General features: G+C 36.7%; 4 protein-coding genes across 7 annotated transcripts; 2 read left to right on the forward strand and 2 right to left on the reverse strand.

The window, feature by feature from the left end:
* Window positions 1-451: 451 nt before the first annotated feature.
* Window positions 452-6,591, reverse strand: LOC111805478 (protein decapping 5-like). Its single transcript, XM_023690587.1, has 8 exons — window positions 6,193-6,591; window positions 3,805-3,905; window positions 3,249-3,320; window positions 2,192-3,127; window positions 1,785-1,850; window positions 1,227-1,427; window positions 1,014-1,127; window positions 452-940 (listed from the first exon to the last, which is right to left on the reverse strand). The coding sequence occupies exons 1-8, from the start codon at window positions 6,338-6,340 to the stop codon at window positions 797-799; spliced, it is 1,782 nt and encodes a 593-aa protein (XP_023546355.1). The 5' UTR covers window positions 6,341-6,591; the 3' UTR covers window positions 452-796.
* Window positions 6,592-6,818: 227 nt separating this feature from the next.
* On the forward strand, window positions 6,819-10,894 carry LOC111776315 (piriformospora indica-insensitive protein 2-like). Of its 4 annotated transcripts, none has more exons than XM_023655748.1 (3): window positions 6,819-7,119; window positions 7,254-9,133; window positions 9,416-10,894. In XM_023655748.1, exons 2-3 carry the CDS (start codon window positions 8,936-8,938, stop codon window positions 10,649-10,651), a joined length of 1,434 nt encoding a protein of 477 aa, XP_023511516.1. In that variant the 5' UTR covers window positions 6,819-7,119; window positions 7,254-8,935; the 3' UTR covers window positions 10,652-10,894. The 4 variants fall into 4 exon arrangements, with proteins under 4 accessions (XP_023511516.1, XP_023511524.1, XP_023511531.1 ...); XM_023655756.1 differs by having other exon boundaries at window positions 8,948-9,133; XM_023655763.1 differs by having other exon boundaries at window positions 8,986-9,133.
* Window positions 10,895-16,625: 5,731 nt separating this feature from the next.
* Window positions 16,626-17,354, reverse strand: LOC111808791 (protein MIZU-KUSSEI 1-like). Its single transcript, XM_023694974.1, has one exon. It carries the CDS (start codon window positions 17,352-17,354, stop codon window positions 16,626-16,628), a length of 729 nt encoding a protein of 242 aa, XP_023550742.1.
* A 2,529-nt stretch (window positions 17,355-19,883) lies between these two features.
* Window positions 19,884-22,421, forward strand: LOC111776270 (ABC transporter G family member 21-like). The gene is made up of 5 exons (XM_023655684.1): window positions 19,884-20,172; window positions 20,240-21,044; window positions 21,121-21,297; window positions 21,395-21,573; window positions 21,658-22,421. Exons 1-5 carry the CDS (start codon window positions 20,068-20,070, stop codon window positions 22,348-22,350), a joined length of 1,959 nt encoding a protein of 652 aa, XP_023511452.1. The 5' UTR covers window positions 19,884-20,067; the 3' UTR covers window positions 22,351-22,421.
* The last annotated feature ends 77 nt before the right edge of the window (window positions 22,422-22,498 follow it).

The raw sequence follows: 22,498 nt of genomic DNA on the forward strand, positions 1-22,498 counted from the left end.
GATTAGAGTATTGTATATGTTGATTAAACATATTACCTGCCGAGAGTATATTTCCGAAAAGAAATGATACTTCCATGACTGGTGATTCGACAAAACTCACGTTTTACTAAAAAATATTTTGAATATTGAAGCAATAAAAAGAACACATCTAAGTCACCTCCAAACGCTTTCAAAGGATCTCAAATCGATTTCTAAATTCAATAACAAGTTTAATGTTAATCAAGAATCACAAAGCCACAAACCATTAACAAGATTGATATTAAAGGAATATTCCAAAAGCTATGAATTAAAGTATTATCATTTACTTCTAACATGAGATTATTTATTCAAATGATCCTCACCTTCCTCTTAAGTTTTCCCTCCCTCGTCTTAAAAGAACCATAGATGGGCGGAAGTTCATTGGAAAACTCATTTCCTTGAACTGAAAATGAACAATATAACAAGAAGACACAAGTTAAGAGAGCATAAAATGATAAATAATGGTCAACAGTAGGCCTCAATAGCCAGGAGTATGGAATAAGACGCAGGTTGAGCCTACTGAAAGACTAGAACTCCTTTAGTACATCTAATGGGTCGACAGAGAGGCTACAACACCAATGCTTCTTAAAACTATGTCTATAGCTTTATAACAAAGAAAAGCCAGAAACAATGCCTCTGGAGTAAAAAGAGAACCACATATTCTACTATTCATTTCAGCACAACAGTATAAAACCCAAAATGGGAGAAGTTATTGCAGATCCTCTAGATATTTAGTTGCTCTCATTTGTCTATAGAATTCAAGCGTAATCAGGGGCACCTACTGGTTATAGTTATGCATGCCCCGCCCTCGACCCCTTCCAACATGGCCATATCCCCTCCCGTAATAACCACCACGACGGCCACCACGTCCAGAATGAAAACCACCACGACCACCTCGGAATCTTGCAAACTCGCCGAATGTCTGCGGCGACAAATATCCAATATAATGAAAAACAGTTCGAAAATAAATAAATTAACCAACTCACATAACATACCTCAGTGTCCAACTTCCTTTGTTCGAAGTATCTGGGCCTCCTTCCATTTTGAGCTTCGTGGTCAAGAGCGTTGCATGAGAGAGTATCAAAAAAGTCGTCCTTATTGTACACAGGCTGCAGACATAATATGAATCAGTTTTATGTAGGCAGGTAACAAACATTTCTTAAACATACAAATCTCCAGAAGTGTATGGCGTTGAAAGAAACTAAGACCTTCATCTCTGACTTTGACGATTCACCATCATCTTCTTCATAGGCATCGTCTTCATCACTGAATTTTTCATCCCCATCATTGAACTTCGGATGAGATTTGGTATTCTTGCCAAGATGACCCCAGACTTCATCCTTGTTAAATTTCTCATTCATTGCCATGAAGTCAAAATCTTCCGTGAATCTTTCTGTTTGATGCGAGTTCTGCAATCAAAAGATCATAAATGTTTACCAAGGATATTGCGTTCTTTGGAATACGCAATCATGCGCGCGGTGCTGTTTAATGCGCTACAAATATTTAATTGACAATAAACTAGCAAGCATGTCTATTTTAGACTCCCATCAAGCTCATATTGAGGTCAAATGAAGGAGCAGATTAGGAAATATAATGTAGTTCGACCAGGAAATATAATGTAGTCCCATCAAAATACATAGGTTATCAAAACCCAATGTAATTCGATGTACAAAATCTTCAAGGTTCCCGATCCTCCTGTTACCATATTAATAGATGCCGGAGGCACTCCTAGTTATAATAAACCTAATTTAAGAAGTACACATTACCCCAAATCGTCCTCCTCTACCACGTCCCTGGTAGATGTGCCGTGTTTGTGGAGTTGAATCATTTGGCTGGTGAAAATACAAGATGTTAAACGTCAGAACCTTTGTAGCATGAAAGGTACATTAGACAGACAAATAGCCTGATCCTCGTAAATGAGATAATGACAAATATGCAAATCACTCTAAATTCTACCCACAAGTAATAGCCATCGACTTCTAATGACATCATAACTGCCTCAGGAACATATCATGCATATTTACACTTGATACCTGAACAGCCTAAACGTTGCACCAAAGGGCCTAAATATTTGTTTAAGGACACTTAACCGTAGTGTCACCAATATGAACTTCCCAAAAACCAAACGACTTCGCATAAGTATATGTAGAACATGTGGCCATGGAGAGAGCACCTTATGAATGGCTCGTGGAGACACTGGTAACGGTAATAATGGTGGCTGAGTATCCGCTGAAACTGGAACAGTTTGTTCAGCTGCTAATGAGGAAGATGTTTGAACCACTTCCACGTCCTTTGGAACTGTCTGCAAAGATGAAGAGACTACTGTAGTTTGCAAGAGCTGACCTGGAGTCACAAGGGTAGGTGCAGGCGCACTTGTCAGAACAGAAATCGATGTTCCAACAACAGTGGATGTAGATTGAGAGATAGTTTGATAAGACAATGCTGGACCAGAAACTGTAGTAGTTTTGTTAGAAGTTGGAGGCACAACAAGGCTAACATCCGAACTTGCTGTCAAAGGAGAGAGCAATGGCAAGTTGGAACTTAGAGGAACTTGAGGAAGAGCAGAATGTACTTTCTGGCTGGCCATTGAGCTTGATGATATCTCAGAGGCCTGTGGAACTGACAGCACAGATGGAAGTGTTGAAGATACAGTTACTGGTGGCATTGTTGTGGATGATAAACTAGGAGTGGTAGGATTAGCAGAGAATAAAGAAGATGGAACTTCTAATAGATTTGATGCGCCGGAGGGTAAAGAAGCATTAAGATTAGGATATTGCAGTGGCGGCTGCAAGGAAGAAGGCAATGACAGGCCAGGTGGTGGACGAAATAATGATTGCTGATGCATGTGAGGAAGTCCATTAGGGGGCCCATAATACCCTTGCCAGTACATTGGCAAAGCAAGTCCACCATCACTTGGATTTGGAGGAGGTGGCGAAGGGGAAGCTCCCCAAGACCCTACATTTCCTCCAGGTTGATATAAAGGCAACCCACCATGGAAATTAGATCCAGGAATTCCCACAGGTATGGCCTGAGAATTAATATCAGGCAAGGGCCCACTAACAGCAGGAAGCGAGCTTGAAGAAGTAGATACTGGACGAGGATAGTGAGACTGCATGAGAAATTTCACCAAATACATTGTAAGTTCACCTCCATTTTATGCAGAATAAATTGGGGAAGGGAGGGAGGGAGGGAGGGAGGGAGGGAGGGGCAGGGAGAGGATTTCATGTTACCTGAATAATAGCTGGATCGTTGTTTATCAAGGGTGTAGTCTGAACAGGTGGAGAAGATTTTACCTGTAGATCCTGCAGAAAGAGCCAACAAGTCAAAACTACTTATACATAGCCTCAACGCATGCCATTAGCACAAAAGATCAGTTTTATATGTATGTATATAAACGTATTGGTGGTTCTAATAAAACACCATCACATAAAATAGAAAAAAGAGGATCAGAACCCAGGTGGGCACCCTTAGACTTTACCACAGGGTAACAAAGATACAAAAGCTGACTTGTACTGTTGTCAAACAAGATTGCAATGTTACATAAACCATAAAATAAGAAAATAATGATACTACTTCACATGGAATCTTTAAATTAATAAAAAAGATCTTTTGCACGCATTAAATAATATAATCAAATATAGGAGCCAGGTAAAACTTTATAAAGTGCCAAGTACACCACAAGGTTCATTGGTATCTACACAAAGGATACCTTTCTATCACATAGTAATCATGCAATTAAGCGTACTGCCACTACCACGTTATAGTTAATATCTATATCAAAGTTACCTTGATATCACTTCCACGGAACAAGATGAATTCAAAAACTTTGTCGCTTGGTGGGACTTGTGGCCCCTCCTGCTTTCTCCCTTCTGTTCCAAATGAACGTACTGAAAAGAGAAATATAAAATATCGCATTAGTATCAATTTCCCTGGCACCTTGAAAATGGCTTAATATACATCACTATGACATTAAAGATAATATACTGAGAAGTATAGCAACTGTTTGTCACCCCATGGATGAAAATGATGACTTATTAAAACACGAGGAAACTGAGTCAGTATGTGAAAAGATTTCAGGAAAAAACCTACCACAAACCCAACCTATAACATCACAATTATGGGCCAAGGTTTCATGTCAATACAATACCGACCTTAACCCACCGAACATTTGACTATGATGCACAAATGCAACATTCCTATTCCGCCGAACATGTAATAAAATTTCCGCCCACGCTAATAGTTATTGGACCTAAAAAAAGTTTAATCCATTCAATTTAGCAACTAAATCAAGCCATTGTTTTCCTTCCGATTTTTTTTTTTTTTTTTTNTTTTTTTTTTTTTTTTTTTTTTTTTTTTTTTTTTTTCCTCTTCAACAATAGATGTGTCGCACAAAAGTAAAAACTAATTAACAACATGAATAACACCCAACAATAGTCAAATCTACTAAGAGCCTCTGAGATAATTCTGCAATGCCTCTCAAGACAATTTCCTGAATGATAGCAAAAACAGCATTTTGTCAGGGCACTTTAGCCTGCATTTTATACCCTACTGGGATGTCCATGTAACAAATTGCTCTCTACAGCCCAAAACATTGTTGCAAAAGCCATAGAAAATACCAGAAGTTTCAAAAGCTTCTACCACCAAGTATGTGCAAAAGTGAAACTGCCCACAAATAGTACTGGCCTTCCTACATACTTTTACACATTTCGCCACAATTAAGGCAGATAGAGAGCCAAAATAGGGGACCATTTGTATTTACATTATACTACAACACCCCATGGACATCTTTGCTGAGGTCTTTTTAAACCCGGGTAAACTATTCCCCTAACCCCCTGTATCTCAATGCTCCACAAACCACCACACCACTTCAGCAGTCAAGGAAATGCTCTCCTATTTCAAGTATCATTTCACTTCCTCTAGCAAGCTAGTAATTTTAGCCTGGTTACAAGATGAACGCCTCCTATGCAATATTCCCCAGTCCACCAAAAGTTAAAGATCGTTAATCTGAACAGGGTACTTCACCACTTAGGCTCCCCTAACCAGACATTTAGAAAGATCAGTTTGAAGCAGATGGCATAGAACATCAACGGTAATCACAGACAGAACTATAGCTTAAAGGTTTCCATGCTTGCAATACCTTGTAAATTTGATTCTACCTCTAGGTTTGCCATTCATAATAACTGAAATTTTAATTTGAGCAATACAGTTCATAGCCCTTTATTCTCCTGTAGTCATCCACTATTTCATTCAAACGTTGAATGGAATCCACTCTTGCCTATTATTTATGAAGGACAACTTATAGTCAAAAATAAAATTGTGCCCAGAGGGATCTTTTTAATCCGATCCACCAGAATTATGCCAGAAGCTCATAATCATTATCACCAAACTGATAGATTGAAGAACCTTCAAACAAAATCACATATAAGAGTCATCAATTTAAACTTTCAATTAACTGTTATGCTAGCTACTAATGATTTTACTAGACGGAAAATCATGCACCGTAGAATGAAATGGGCGCATCTGTGACAAAAAAATCCATCATTAAGTTCTAATGAGCCCTACAGACTAAAAACCGCCAGTAAGTATATAGTTGACACGAAGAGGCAGACATTAATATTTGATGAAAAGCCTTCAGCAAAAGGGATGCCAAGGAATGAGCAGTGCTTGATATGTAATACATATCCCAGGTCACAAAACAAGTTACCAACCAAAAGTTAAAGGAAATGGTGTAGCTGGTTGACACATGACATTAAACAGAAAATGCCAAAAGGAGAAAGGGAAAACAAATGTGACACTGCCATCGGCAAACCCTGCAGGCAATTCAATTTCACAATAGCAGCCGGGTAATGGTTTCAGCAGTCAGATTCGCAAGGCAATAGGAATCTATTCAGAAAATTTAAATCTCATAGCTAGTAAATGATGCAAGACCAGCAACCAGATGAGACAAATGAAATATTTAACCGGTCAATCCAATCTCACTTCGTAGTTTCTCCGAACTAACAGAGTGAAAAGAGACAAATTTCATAATCATAAACTAAAAGTTAAAGCCTACGATTCGTCAGGAACTTCACCGAGAGAATAAAAGAGGATTGGATCCAATGGAAAACAAGTCAAGCCCTCGCCTAACCAGAAAGTGAAAATAGCAAAACTAAAGACTTCAGAAAAGGATGTTACCATTTCTCAGTCCGATACTGGATTCTTCAGTGTTGATGCTATAAAGAACACCTTCGTATCTAATCTCACTCCTGGAGGTTAAGCTTATCAAGCTTCCTATATACGAATCGGCCGGTGAACTGGATCTGGAACCACCATCGGAAGCCATAACCTCCGACCCAGAAACAAATCCGAGGGAAAAAGAAAGTAGGGTTTTAGATGGGGAACCTTGATTGAGAAGGTGGGGTTATATTGAGCGATTTGTCAGGCGAAAGTGGTAGGAAATGGATGAAAAGCGCTTCTGCAGTGCGCTTTTATTATACAAAACCATTCGCGACTGCAGAAATTACCTAAGAAACTGCTCCAAACGCCGTGGAATGTTTTAAGCGGATAACCCAAATGCCATCGCCATGAGTATGGCTCAGTGTTTCATTGTTTCTTACCGTTCAATCTTTTTTTAATTACTTAATTACAAAATTAATTTTTTATTTCTTAAACTTTATTTAAAAATTTTAAATTTTAATTAGACATTAATTACTTTTAATAAATTATTATAAACTTAATTAAAAGTTATTTGAAAATATGAGAATTAAATTAACAATTTAACCAATTTTTTTAATCAAACTTTTTTAAATTTTTTATTAGAAAATGACCTCTCAGTGCCTCCATTTCCAAACCCTACAATACCTTCAACGCTGCAATTTCCTTTTCCATTCCTCTTTACTTCATGCAATGCTTTAATTGATCCAAATCGCGTCTTCGTGTCAGTTCGCCATCGGAGAATGTTGGCGGCAGCGGTAGCGGTAGCGGTAGCGCCAGTGCTCTGCCTCAACGGCTGCATGTTGGATCGACCAGAAAGCCTGAATTCCACCGCGATTGAACAAGCCTCATCAATCGTTATTATAAATCTCTCAGAAGCCCTAATACACCTTCTGAATCTCGCTCTCTGTAAGATTATTCTTCATTTCGTCTTCGATTCATGAATCTTTCTTTCTCTCTTAATATGAAATTCCAAAATGCATTTGCAATTGCATTTATTTTATCTCTGAAGAAAAATTTGAAACGAAATTACGAATTCATAGAGTGCAGATTTAAAGATGGAATGTCGTTTTCCTTTCACTGATTCGTTTGTGCAAAACTGCATAGCAAACTGTGTCCCCTTTTCGAGCCGCGCGGTTCACCAAGCTGATCGCCAATGGGGCTCCTAGAGTAGTGCTTTACGCTCTCTCTCTCTTTAAAAGTAAAAAAAATCAATCATTTCCATCTATAATTTCAAAATGTTCTTCATAACCTCTATCCTTTTCTCTTTGTTTCTATATATCTGACTTGAGTTCCAATTATTATTCACTGAAATCAGAAGTCATTATGATTGTAATTACCAATTGTGAATCGGGAATTGTTTCGAAAACATGACGTTTAAATTATATATATATATATTCAGCCACTCCTATGAAGTTCCGTTGCAACTTCATTATTTTTTATATTTTATTTTTCTACATTTTTTTAATCAAAAGTACCTTAAAAGAATATCTAAACTAACAAAAATACATATAAATTATGGTTGAATTATTTATCACCCGTTTGACTATTCCATTTTGTTATATATAAAATATTAAATGTTAGTATATTTACCAGCTTTGACAGTGGGTCTCTGTATCTCAATAAATTGTATTATTGGTTTGAAAATCGTCATGAAAATCAAGAAAAATACCCTTGACGTATCTTTTCTTTCTGTTAAATTTTGTGAGCACGAAAGTAAGTAGGAGTTGATTTTGATTAAATTTAGTAAATATTTGTAGGAAACAAACGTATTGTCAAATTTTGGGGCAGTGATCCTCAAGACTGTGAAACCCTAAAATACATCCTTTGTCCTTTTCCCCTCCTTAATACAACACTTCAAAATCCAAATTAAAACAAAACCCAGTGCCCAAAACCCAACTTGTTTCCTTCCATGCATACACATGCACCTTCTCTCTCTTCTGCATGGGAAGAAAATGGTACCTTTTAAAGGCCATTTAGTTCTCTTCCCTTCCCCCACAGTCCTATCCCTAAACCCTAAACTCTAACCCTGACCCTAATCCTAGAGCTCTGCTTTAATGTTCTTAGCCACCTTCTCTAAAGTCTAAATCCATAATTCCCCCAACTACTTTACCCTTTTAGCCATCCTATTCTCATAGCAATAAATTCTGCTAACAGAAAATTATACTAAATTATTTCTCTGATAAAAGGAGTTGCTTTGGCATTCCAATGCATACAAGGAAAAGACTTTGCCCCACATTTCGCTTTCACTTGGGGTTGGGGCTTTTAGCCCTTTCAGTAGTTTATGGCACTCTTATCTTTATTATTGTTATTACTATTATTGCTTTTTGGCCCTTTTTTGAGAATTGTGCTTTGCCTAATCCCCCCCTTTTCTTCACCACTCTCTGCTCTAATACTTCTCTTTGCCCATTTCCATTTCCATTTCCATTTCCATTTCTCTCATCCTTTGCATCTCTTTCACTTTCATTCCTTACAAATCTCTCTGGTTTCTCTTTCTTTTGAGCCTTTTCTTGATCTGGGTTTGCTTTTTCTAGCTTGCTTGTGTGATTCTCTACAGTTCTTCTTGTTCTTGTGACCTCCATGCACGTACCCATTTCATCCTCTCTGTTCCATCGCTTTTCTCCATATATATGTCACCCTAAACTTTTGAATACAATAGAATAACATAACTGCGTCTGATTTCTTCATTTCTTTCTCTCATTGTTGTGATCATTTTGGTTCTGTAATGGGGATGAAGAGGCTGTTTATTGTTGTATTCTTTGTCTGTTTGGGAAGTTGGAGGGGCTATGCACAAGCAGGTGGAGAAGCTCCAATGGAGAAAACAGAGCTTGATGCTCTGAACTCCGCAATACAGGGCTTTGTGGGTAATTGGTGGAATGGCTCAGATCTCTACCCAGATCCTTGTGGATGGACTCCAATACAGGTTACTCTTCTTCGACCTGCTCCATTTTTTAGTTCATTTTTCTGCTTTAAAATTTTACAATTGTTGAGGAGTCAACTTAGAAAACAGGAAAATATGTTGTTTGAAGAAATTTTGCATCCTTAATGGAAAGGGCAAAGAGGAATGATTTTTTAGTTCATATTATTGCCTTAATATTTCACAATTGAGGAGTCAACTTAGAAAACAGGATAATATGTTGTTTGAAAAAGTTTTGCATCCTTAATGGATAGTGCAAAGTGGAATGATTTTTTAGATGTTTTTCAGGGGGTTTCTTGTGATATCTTCGACGGGCTCTGGTATGTCACTGCACTTAACATTGGACCAACTCATGACAACTCGCTATCTTGTGCTCCAAATGCCCATTTCAGACAGCAATTGTTTGAACTCAAACACCTTAAGAGTCTGTCCTTCTTCAGCTGCTTTGTCTCAACAAAAGGGAGCAATTCTGTTTCACTTCCAACTGACGAATGGCTAAAACTCGCCGGAAGTTTAGAATCTCTCGAGTTCAGATCAAATGACGGCCTCACCGGAAAAATTCCGGCCAGTATGGGGAGTCTATCAAAGCTGCAATCTTTGGTTTTATTAAATAATGGGTTCGTAGGTGAAATACCTGAAAATTTTGGCGGTTTGATCAAATTAAAGCGACTGGTTCTTGCTGGAAACTCGCTCACTGGTCCAATTGCTCGAAATCTTGGCCGGCTGAGCGAGCTACTGATTTTGGATTTGAGTAGAAACTTATTGTCGGGTTCTTTGCCACCGAGTTTAGGAAATTTGACTTCCCTTTTGAAGCTTGATCTTAGTGACAACAAATTGAGTGGAATTTTACCGAATGAAATCGGCGATATGGGAAACTTAACGCTTCTGGATGTGAGCAACAACAGTTTCTACGGTGGATTGAAACAGTCGTTTGAGAAGATGAGTTCGTTAGAAGAAGTAATTTTATCCAACAACCCAATCGGGGGAGAACTCAAGAGCATAAACTGGAAAAGTCTAGAAAACTTAGTGATTTTGGATCTTTCCAACATGGGTTTGAAAGGAGACATTCCGGATTCATTATCCGCATTGAAAAGGCTAAGATTTCTGGGACTTAGCCGCAACAATCTAACAGGAAACCCCTCGCCAAAACTTGCAACTCTGCCAGTTATTAGTGCGATTTACCTGTTCAGGAACAATTTGTCTGGAGACCTTAAATTCTCCGAAAAGTTCTACGGGAAGATGGGGAGGAGATTTGGGGCATGGGATAATCCGAATCTGTGCTACCCCATTGGAACTTTGGCGGCAAACAATGCTCCATATGGGGTGAAGCCATGTCAAGAAGAGGAAGAAGATGAAGATGTGATCAAACTAATGAAAACCCCCGTCAAAAAGACGAGTCTTGACATGGGAAATTCAAATTCGGCGGTCTCAAATGGCTGTTCTGGGCTTGGAATTGAAGGATTTTGGTGGAAATTTGTGGGGAAGACAATAACGATGATCCTGTTAACGAGTAGGTTGTTATGAAACAGAAACAGAAACAGAAACAGAAACAGAGGCTTGTTTCTTAGAAGTGTTCTGTCTGTAGAAAATGGAATCATTATCCATTTGGTCTCTGCTGCAGCTGACGTCCTAACGAAAAGTTACCTTCTTATTTAAAGAAAGAATAGAAGTTAAATGGTACTTGTAATGGAGTTTACTTAGTTTCAATTTTCAAATTTAATTATGCACTAGAAAAGTCAGTACGCAGTAAAATTTATTTTTATGATAGATGCTAAATTATTAGCAGTTAAAAAGTTGAATAACTCAAATTCTTGTTAGTTTAAAACTACAAAGATTAAATTATTATTTGTACAAAGTGTAATATGAATTTAGTTCTTAATCTTTGTAGAGAGGGGCAGGGATGGAAGAAAAAGGAAGGGAGAGAGGGGGTTGAAGGAAGGACAATAATGTCAGAAATGGAGGGCGTCGGAGCAGAAGCTGGCGAACCCAATCCCAAGGTGGAGGAGGCGAGTAAGGGCCCTCTCATACACCCCACCCAAACCCCAAAGCCCCCACTTTCTCCATTCTGCAAATGCACTCTTCACTGACCCTATCCCCATCTCTATCCCACCAATTTCTTCTTTTATTTCTTTTTATTGCTTTTATCTTAGGGTCATTTTAGGGTTTTCACATGATTTTAATTTTCTTTTAGTAATTGATTGGTGAATATTTAAATATTTGAAATCAATTACCTCATTCAAAATTTGAATACTTTCTATTTTGTCTAAAAATATATATATTTTTTATCATTAATTTTAGATTAAAAAACGCTAAAAAAAATTAAAAAATATTACTACGATAAGGACTATTTTAAAAAAAAAACTTATAAAATATTAAACGATTTTCCGAGGATTTATAGATTATCTCTTTATTTTTTTAATATTACTTTTAATAATTCATTAGTATATTTGAATCCGGGTAGATAAGGGTAATTTTTTATTCTTTTTGTTTAAAATAAGAGTGGAATTTTTTAAGACGGATTATTTTTTAAACACTTTTTAAAGCTAGAGAGTATTTTTTTTTTTTAATCTATTTTAAAAGTTTAGGTATTTTAGAAACCAAGAATTAACTATTTCATCCAAAAATTTTATTATTTTTTTAATTTTAAGGATATTTTTAGATTTTTTTAAAAAAATTTAAAGATATTATTAAAAAATTTAAGAGAAAATGAAATATATTTCTATTAATTTAGTCTAAATTTTAACAGTTGTATTTAGTTTACTAACATTGTCTCGTAGGTCTTTCAATTCTTACATATTATTTGTCAACGCTAACAGAGTATTTTTTTCAAAATAAATAACCTTAAAAAAGAGGTTAAAAATCAAAATAAATTGTTTTAAAGAGGTCCCACAAATAGACTAATTTTCCTGTATTTTCCAACAAAATCCCTGTACCACAGTTTGGGCTGGATTCAAAACTGGGCCGATGTTAGAAAGGCCCATTTAAAACCCTGTCTTAATTAATTATGGTATTTTTTTCGCTCAAGAGTCAACTATTTTAAATTTTCCAACTAAACAAACCATATTAATTTTACCCCAATTAAAATTAAACTTTATAAACCAGCAATAGTGACCTTACAAAATTACAACTAATTCATTTTAATAGTTTTATTCAACAACATCAAATTATACTCAAATACAATAAATAACTTGATAAAGATTTACCAAATTATATACATTAATTTTAAAAATAAATTTTTATTAAATAATTAACCACAGTTAAGATGTGTTAACCAATGCCTAGTAAAATGTCATCCATGACTACAACCCGAGTCGATTATTTGGTATAATAATAATAATAATAATAATAAATATTTCGTCAAATCCCAAGACGACCATTTGAATTAAAATATATATATATATATATATATAAATATTGGGAGTAGAGATATTCAAAGTCAAAGTCAATAAATGAAACCAAAGTTATTTTGACGTCAACCTTAAAAACAATACCTTAATTTCTTGCATGTTTGAAAATAGAGAGAACATTTGGTAGACAATCACTGATTTTGATTGGTTTTATTATAATAATGAAGTTAGTTATACATGTCTGAAAACGTAACTAAAGATTTGAATTCATTCCCCATCATAATTATAAATTCGTATAATTTGTAAATCTTACCAATTCAAGTTTATACGATCCAATATTTGATTGAGTTGGATTATGTTTTTTTTTTTTTTCGATTTGAATTTGGTTAAATTTTTAAAAAATAAAAAATTTGAGTCAATTCGCATGTTAGACATTTTTTTATACGAAAATACGGTTACAATTCAACCATACTCTATTCTACTTTTAAGATTATTATAAAGATTTTTTTTTTTTTTTTTAAATATTTGTAACCTTTGTTGTTAGTGATATGTTAGGATGGATAAATATTTAATATTTGAATTTTATGAAATTTTAATTATTAATATAACTGCATATAAATATTATTAATAATAATAATAATTAAAAAAAATCAACTACCGAACTCATAATTAAAAATTTAAATTCATTAAAAAAAAAATCAAATTAAAATTTTTTTTTCATCTCATGATAAAATTAACTTCATCTATTTTTACATTTTTATGCGCTAGTTTTGGTAGATTATATAATCTCTATAATGAACGTAATTTAAAATAAAATAAAAAATAATTTTAATTCAACATAGACACGAGAGGGGTCCAATACCTCTCAATACCTCGATAGAACCTGGATGAATTGACGTTTGAGATGGTTTGATTAGATGAACGACACATAGATTAATTTCGATTGATATATGTTTGAGGAAATCAAAAAAGTCAAAAATAAATAGCATTTACCACATAAACCATAGTTGAGTTGATTATATGGGAATAGGGTTGGGTGTGACACCAACCCATTAGCCTACCCCTAACCTATTTCCCCCATCTACTTTCCCCACTATTATATTGTGTGACACATAATCTTATGTTCTCATGTCAACCCAACCACTCTTCTACTTTCTTCTCCCTTTTCTTTGAATTATTTTAGACTTCGTATATAAAAATAATAATATTTTCGTACGAATTTTCTGTTATTTTTTTAATATTTTATTTATTGATGCGAAAGAATTTGATGGTAATACTATATTCTAAAAAAACATTAATATTACATTTTGACTTACATCAACTAAGTACTAAAACTGTTCAACATTCTAAACCATTATAAGTTGGGTACTTCTTTTTTTCTCGAGTTGAATAAATATACGGGAGATCACGAACTTCCAATCGTATAATAAGTTATTAAAAATTAGAACGACCCAGTAGATTAAAAATATATTTATCGTAAGGCCACCATTAAAAATTAAAAAAAAAAAAAAAAAAAAAAAATTGTTTATAGGACCTTCCAAACAAGTTCGAAGCAGATTCATGAAAAGATGGGTGAAGAAGTTAGAAGATTTGTGGTATTAAAAATTAATTTGGAGTCTAGATTCTATGAACTGATAAGGGCATCAAGGGAAGAAGTCGGTATCAGAAAAAAGCACCATCTTGACATTTGTGCTAATTGCATACCAACCAGGGCATCCTCTCTCTCTCTCTCTCTCTCTCTCTCTCTCTCTCTCTCTCAAATATAATTTTAACATATTTAAAATTTATAAAAATGATTAAATCTTTAAAAAATAATAATAATAAAGATTATATTAAAGAATTAAAATAAAATGTGAAATTTATAGAATTAGTAATTTTGAGACAAATGTATGGTTTAGGAACGGATAATGTTTAAAGCTTAAATTAAATTAAATTAATCTAAACATCCTTTTCATTGTTGAAGTTTGTAAGTTAAACAAGCATTTACTAATTGTGTGGCTTTCTACTTACTTCCTTACCTTACTTTCCCACGCAAAACATCCTCATTTTCCGTCTATTTCAACCTTTTTTTCCCCATTTTCTACTCCCTCTTTAAAAATAAATAAATAAATATATATATATTAAACACGTGCTCAACACCTTTTTGGATTTTCCTTCAAAATTTTAAAACACAGATTTTAAGAAATATTTCAGGGTTACCATAGTAATTTTTTATAAAAATGTTAAATAAGAATTTAGATATAATATTAAAGGTTGACCCAACCAAAACATTCCATTTTTGCGATGACTTTCCACGAAAAATCCCAGCAAAAATAATTAAATAATTGAAATTGTGTAACGCTGCCCGGCGAAATTAACGTCCTCCATACACCGTTGACCTTTAAGATTTTATTTATTTATTTAAATTACTATAAATACTATAATATATTCCCACATGCAAATTATTTAAAAAAACAATGCTTTCTTCTTCTTCTTCTTCTTCTTTGTCCGCCATTTTCGTTCTCCTTCTCCTTCTTCTTTCTGGGTTTTGCTCTGCAACTCGGCCTGGTAAAACCATGGAACATGAGTTGAAACCCGACTTGTCGAATTTCAATTACAAGACGGGGTTTCGATATGTCGGTCAGACCTTCAGTTATCTTCCCAGAGGCGTCCCGATTCCTCCGTCAGGCCCTTCCGACCGCCACAACTCTCTGGTTGACTCTCTTCCTCCCAGTTAATAAACATTTCTTCTTTTTATTTCCGTTTCTCTCAATATGGAAATTGTTTTTTTTTTTTTATTTTTTTTTTATTTTTATTTTCTGATACATATTGAAATGTAATTGTTGTGTTCCAATAGCGATGGAATTAAAAGTTATTTTTTAATTAAAAAAAATTGTGGAAAATTCGGTACGGAGGAAAATGAATCGTATAAAATTAAAACTTCATTAAAAGCGGTGGCGGATTATCCAGTGAGTGGAAAGAGACATCCACGTTCTTGCCAACATTCAAACATTAAAGCCCCATTTAAGATTAGCTCATTTTCCATTAATTAAACTATTAATAACCCTTTTTTTAATTTTATTTTATTTAAAAAAAAAATTATATTTGGGGAAAGCGTAACAGACTAATCAATCGTTTTTATTATGGCATTTGCATTGTTTAGATTAAGGAGGAAAATAATAGATTACTAGAAGCTCTGACTTATGAGCACAACATAAATGCCCCCATTTAATTATTTTGTTATAATATGGTTATGTTATTGGGAGTCTTAGCCCCATCGTTCATCAACCCCACACGTTTCGATACTGTCGAGAACATCTCTTATTACACGAAATGGGTACATGAAATCTCGAGCTGTGTAACAATTTGTCATACCTAACACGCCCCACACATGTCTTAAAGGAGTATCATGAGTAGGGGTGTACATTCAACCCGACAATCCGGACTAACCCAACCCGAACTATAAGGGTTGGGTTGGATTAGCATTTCAGGTAGGGTTGAGTTCATTTTTCTGAACCTGAACTGAATCGTTCGATTTTAGGTTCGTAGGCAAAACCCTCCAGTTGACCGGAGTGAAATAAAAATATATTAAATATATTAAAAATTCTTTCGTATTAATGAGTTCGTTAGAGGAGGCCAGTCTAAAGACACTCCCACTAGAGTTTGAGACAAATACATGTTTTTTTTAACAAGGCTTTAATTTTAATGCATATTCTAAATTTTAATGTATTTATTATTTATTTGTTGCAATATTATTATTATATCACAATTTATATATATTTGTTCGTTTTTTTTTTGTGTGAATAACCCAACTTCGGTTAGTTAGGTTGTGAATTTTTGTGTGAATAACCAACCCACCAGAACCCAACCGATTGTATTGGGTTACGTTGTGAAAAGTCTTGGGTTAGGTAAAAAAAAAATCCTCCAACCTAACCTAACTCGAATCATGTAATGTAAATAGAGAACTTCCACTAGTTATTAACTTAAACATGAAAGCGGATTGATGTGAGACTCTATTTAGCAGATGAGCTCGACTAAACTAAAATCACTAGATTAGAAACAAGCTCGTTCACTTACACAAAAATAAATAAATAAATAAATTAATTAATTTATTTAGAGAAATGGTGTGATTAAAAATTATTATTTTTCTATTTTCATGTTTAAAGTTACTCTTAACCCAAAGGAGTGTTATTAGAAAAGGAACCAAACTCAAGCTTAACAGGGGATATGAAGTTTACACTTAGTATGCTGAGTTCAGGCCCTCCGTTACAATCAGGGCTCATCATGTAATAAGCTTCTGAATCCTTTGATCCGATCACCCGCTCGAACCTCGCCCTCATATACATCAATTCCTTGTCCGACCCATTCGCCGCCGCCGGCAAAACCCCAGCCCCCATCGTGATCGGCTCCACTGCCTTCAGAATCTTCTGCTCCTCTGCCCCACATTCTCTTCTACTCGCATACCCACATTTCTTGCCGTTACAATACGCTCGCCACAGGGGCTCTTCCAGCAACTTCCAGGTTCTCTTCCTCTCTGTTTTCTTCTCGCATTCCAGCGCCATCCGGACCAACCCAGATGCCATCTCTCCAACCAGAACGCTGGTCGGCGTCGAGAGCTCGATTAACAACGTTGGATTCTGTTTTGGGTCTTCTTGTAATGCGAAATAGACGTGGCCTCGTCGGTACCCGAATAGCGTACCGACGACCCGGACGCCGAGGCGAGACCGGCGGGGAGTTGGGAGAATCCGGGTGAGGAGTGTTAGAATAGTTCGGAGCTTGGTGGATGAGGATGAGGAGGAAGGTTTCTTCTCTTCTTCCTTGCTCTGTTCACTGAAAGATAAGATTTCTTCATTGAAGCGCCTAGAGAAAGAGAAGGAAGAATCATGGAGGGATTTGGACATGAACGTCTTGTCCAAGGAAGAAAGAAGAAAGAAATGGGCAACTGGGTATATGTAACCGTCCAAGCCCACCCCCAACCACTAGCACGGTTGGGGAGAAGTTTAAAGCTCTTGTGCCTTTGCTTTGAGCTTCCCAAAAAGCCTCATACCAATGGAGATAGTATTCCCCACTTATAAACACACGATCTTCCACTAAATTAACAGATTTGGGACAAGCTCCCACTAATCCTCAACAGTTTCCAGACCCCTTATAAAGTTATTAGGAAGAGATTTCTAGATCTTTATAAAGTTGCTAGAGTTTTCCAGACCCTTATAAACTTGCTAAAGAGAGGTTTTCAGACCCTTATAAAGCTGATACACAGAGGTTTCCAGATCCTTATAAAAAGCTGATACACAGAGGTTTCCAGACCCTTGTAAGGCTGGTAGGGAGAGGTTTCCACGCCCTTATAAGGAGTATTTCGTTATCCTCTCCAACTTATATGAGATATCACAGTATTGAATCATACAGTGTCAGGAATCACGACTCTCTACATGGTATGATACTATCTACTTTGAGCATAGATTCTAATGGTTTTACTTTAAACTTCTTCTAGAGGTCTCGTAGTAATAAAGATGATACTATCCTGGTGGGAGAATCCCGGGAAAGAGGAACGTGAGCAGAGGTACGTAGTTGAATTTCAGTATCCAAAAAACATAAACACACAAGATATTCATAATAGTGCAGCCTGTAATATCCAGAAAGGCAGGCTTAGGCATGTCGGAGGCGGGGCGAGTTACATGGATGCTGTATTCCTGTCACTGGCACGCGCAATGCTAAGCGTTCTGTCTGCCCTGCGCCCTGCGTCCTGTGCCATGGCTTTTCCTCTGTCTTTCTTATCCAAATTGGAACTATTCTCTGCCTTGTGCACTGCCCAGGCCTGCACCACGCCCACCCTTAATATTAGCTTCTACTCTTAAGCATGGAGCACATGAATATAGATTAGAGAAAGCTTAAAAGGAAAAGGGAAAGAAAAGAGTACTAAAAATGTTGAGACTGCGTGAGACAAACAGCTCAGAACCACTGTCCTGAGTGTCAATTTCTCAAACCAAGAACTGGAATAATGGTAAGCATTCAGCCGATAAACACATTAAAATTGTTACTCTAGTTTAGACTAGAATTACCTCTTTACTAAGAAAAGCATATACATACCTATATAATACACATTTCGAGTATCAATATAAAGGATCTCATTTTTTTCATGACTCGACGACAATATGTAGCTGAAATCGTCTTTTATCCTCTCTTGACATCAGTCTCGACCAAAACTGACCACATCAATGTGGTGGTCGATTGACATCACATAGTTCTCGAAAATTGACGATCTTCGACCGACCAAAATAAACACGTTGGTTTGAGCTAAAAATCTTATATCCTCATTTGTCAACTCTCACTATAATTAATTATGCACTAATCCAATATATGTACCACTACAATGATTTAATCTTTGTACTGGTTAGGTTTTTGGGTTCACATAATCATAGTTGTTCGGGTATAGAGATAGTAGTGTTGACTTTCATAGTGATATTAATAAATACCTTTATTATATCAATCATTTAACGTTTACCAAAATTATTAAAATCTCAACCAATTATTATAAAGAGTGGTAAATTTTGAACTTTTGAGATAAATCATTTACATGATTTAATCATGATTATTGTTCATATCTAAATTTGGATCAAAGGTAAGTTTGTATAATGGAAATCGAAATAATATTTACAAAATAAAAAATTTATGAATCGGTGTAATGTTAAACCACGTACACTTTAACGTTTAAGTTAGTATCATGCTCGTGATTAGGCTAGACTTGTTTTTTTTTGGTCTATTTCAGCCTACCTCTTTCATACAATTTATAGATATGTTGGAGCTTGCCACTATCCCAACCAACAACCCCTCTAGGATTCTCATTAAATTTTGGATAGTAGAATAACTTAAAAATGCGTAGAACAAAGCTCAAGACTCAATCATGGTCAAACTTGGTCATGCAAGTCGAATTAGTCAATGGTCAACCTAGCTATAGATCGGTCGACCAAGCAATGACGAACCCATATTGATCGGACACTTCTTTGGTGGGTGACCAACACAGTTGGCTAATACTTTGGGTTAGGCTTCTTATGGATCCCGAGTCTCATTATTTGTCTCATCTTTAGACTCGTGGCCTTTAGTGCGTATATTGGATATGGCTAATAGCTAATAGCCTCACATGGTCTATCACTCCCAAATTGAATTTGTAGGGGCCATCCCTAATAGTTGTCCTCACTCTCGAGCTAAGTGTTATAAGTCTAGAAGTGTTGTAATGTCCTATCTTAAATATCTTAAAAACCTCGAGGAGATTGACGACTACGATAAATGACTGGGATAAATACACTATTTTTGTCGCTAATAACACTTGGCAACATGTTGCAAGCATTAATTTAATTCTAGTTAATTATACAAATTTAATGCATTTTGGTATCACTAATTATCACTAATCACGAACTCCATGAACGCTGTAAATCAACCCGTTTACAATTCAAACAAATCATAAAGCCTTGATCATCGTTGACGTATATGAACAATGCAAGTAACTAAAATAAATGATGAAATGGCTATAAATTATGACAAATTAATTTGTTTGTCACCATGGCGAAACAATTCATACCTTCAATTTCTCTCCTTCTTCTCTGTGTATGATCACTGATGAGTTCCTCCAAGCACCAAGAACATAACAATGGCGACTCCCCTTCGAGTTCGAAGGCGGCCAATCCCATTTTGCCACAATTGCTGCAATCCATCACTCTCAAGGTTAGTATACAAATTTTGGAGTTTATATCCGATAATGGTAAGATTGTAATGGTAGTTTTGGTATCAGTTCGAAGATGTGGAGTATAGCGTCGAGTTGAGGAGTCCAAAAGCCACATGCTTTGGTTCAAACGGTGCACCCATTACGCGGACCATTCTGAATGGCGCAACCGGAATGGTCCGGCCGGGAGAGGTTCTGGCAATGCTTGGCCCATCTGGCAGTGGCAAGACCACCCTCCTTACCGCCCTTGCTGGCCGTCTTTCGGGAAATATCACCGGTAACATAACCTACAATGGCAACCCATTTTGTGGCTCCATCAAACGCAACATTGGGTTTGTCCCACAGGACGACTTGTTCTATGCTCACTTGACAGTGGTGGAAACTCTGACTTATGCAGCTATGTTAAGGCTTCCCAAAACGCTTACGAAGGCAGAGAAATTGGAGCAGGTTGAAATGGTAATCAACGAGATGGGTTTGTCGAAATGCCGGAATGTTTGGATTGGGAGTCCTCTGTTACGGGGAATTTCTGGTGGGGAACGAAAACGGGTCAGTATTGGACATGAGATTATAATGAACCCGAGTGTTGTACTGCTGGATGAGCCCACTTCAGGGCTTGACTCTACCACGGCTGAGCGTATTGCTGGGACGTTGCGGCGACTGGCTCGAGGCGGTCGGACGGTGGTGATGACAATCCATCAGCCGTCGGCTAGAATCTATGCGATGCTTGATAAGGTGCTGGTCATGTCGGAGGGATCGTCCATATACTCAGGGGATGCCGGTCGAGTCGTTGAGTATTTCGAGTCCATTGGATATGGTGCTCATGGGGGGCTCAACTTCGTGAATCCTGCTGATTTTCTTCTTGATCTTGCTAATGGTATGGAATTTCTTAGCCCCTTTGACATGATTTCGAGAGTAAACAATGAAGTTCTTGATTTCTGTGTTGGGTGCAGGCATTGCATTAGCGTCTGATACAAAAGAAGATGATACCCAACAGGGGGAGTTTCCTGAGGATCGTCAAACAGCAATCAAGCAATCTCTGATATCCATTTACAGAACCAACTTATACCCATCATTGAAGGCCGAGATTCAAGCCGAGCCTCAATCGGATTCACCTCCATTATTCACCAGTCACTCATCTAATCTAATCTAATCTAATCTAATCATCTCCTTCCCCTTTCTTTGTGTTTTGATCGTTCCAATCATCTGCTGCTGCATTTTTTGTAGGCCAACAAGAACGATGGGCGTGTAGCTGGTGGGATCAATTTGTGGTGTTGCTAAGTAGAGGGTTAAAAGAAAGGAAACATGAATCCTACTCTGGCTCAAGGATTTTCCATACCATGTCAATCTCAATCATTGCAGGTATTCTCTGGTGGCGATCGAGCATCTCAAACCTTCAAGATCAGGTATTGTTTTCCAAACCCAATTCTTAAAAATTATAATCCGTGGATTTCCAATCAAATATTTCTCCGGGGACTTTTAACAAACAGGTTGGACTCCTTTTCGTCTTCGCCGTTAACTCGAGCATTTTCGCTATTTACATGGCGGTTTTCGAGTTCCCAAAAGAGCAATCGATTCTCAACAAAGAGAGAGCCTCCAGTATGTACCGTCTCTCTTCTTACTTCATGGCTCGAACAGTCATCGACTTGCCGATGGAGATGCTATTACCGGCCATGTTCGTGACAGTACCTTACTGGATGAGTGGCCTAAAACCATCGGCATCCAAATTTATTCTGACCCTTTTGGTCACTCTTCTCAACGTGCTGACCGCTCAAGGGCTAGGCCTCGCACTTGGGGCCATTCTGATGGACGCAAAACAGGCTTCGACCTTTGCTTCTGTTATAACCGTGGGGTTTCTGATGCTGGGAGGGTTCTACATTGGACATCTCCCAGGCTTCATAGCTTGGTTGAAATATCTGTCATACTGTCACCACGCCTTTAAGCTTCTTCTGGGAATTCAATACACAGAAAATGAGACTTACGGCTGTGGGGCTGGGCTGCAATGTCGAGTAAAGGATTTTCCTTCTATCAAGCTTGTGGGTGTTGGCGGCAACTGGCTGAGCGTGGCTGTTTTGGTACTAATGGCAGTTGGGTTTAGGGTCGTGGCTTATGTTGCTTTGAGGGTGGGGCAGCCTTTATGGCCCCGATTCAAACTTATTTTCCTCAAACAGTTGCGATCTTGAATATAGTTTAGAACAAGAACAATAATCAAACTAAGAAATAAATTAATTTTCTCCCCCTTGCCTCTCCTGAAAATTTTGATTCCAAGTTATCACGTCCTCCTTTAATGATATAATGAATTGCCTGAAGTGAATGATACATAAACTAGTT

Source organism: Cucurbita pepo, chromosome LG01 (assembly GCF_002806865.2).
Source record: "Cucurbita pepo subsp. pepo cultivar mu-cu-16 chromosome LG01, ASM280686v2, whole genome shotgun sequence".
NCBI lineage: Eukaryota > Viridiplantae > Streptophyta > Magnoliopsida > Cucurbitales > Cucurbitaceae > Cucurbita > Cucurbita pepo.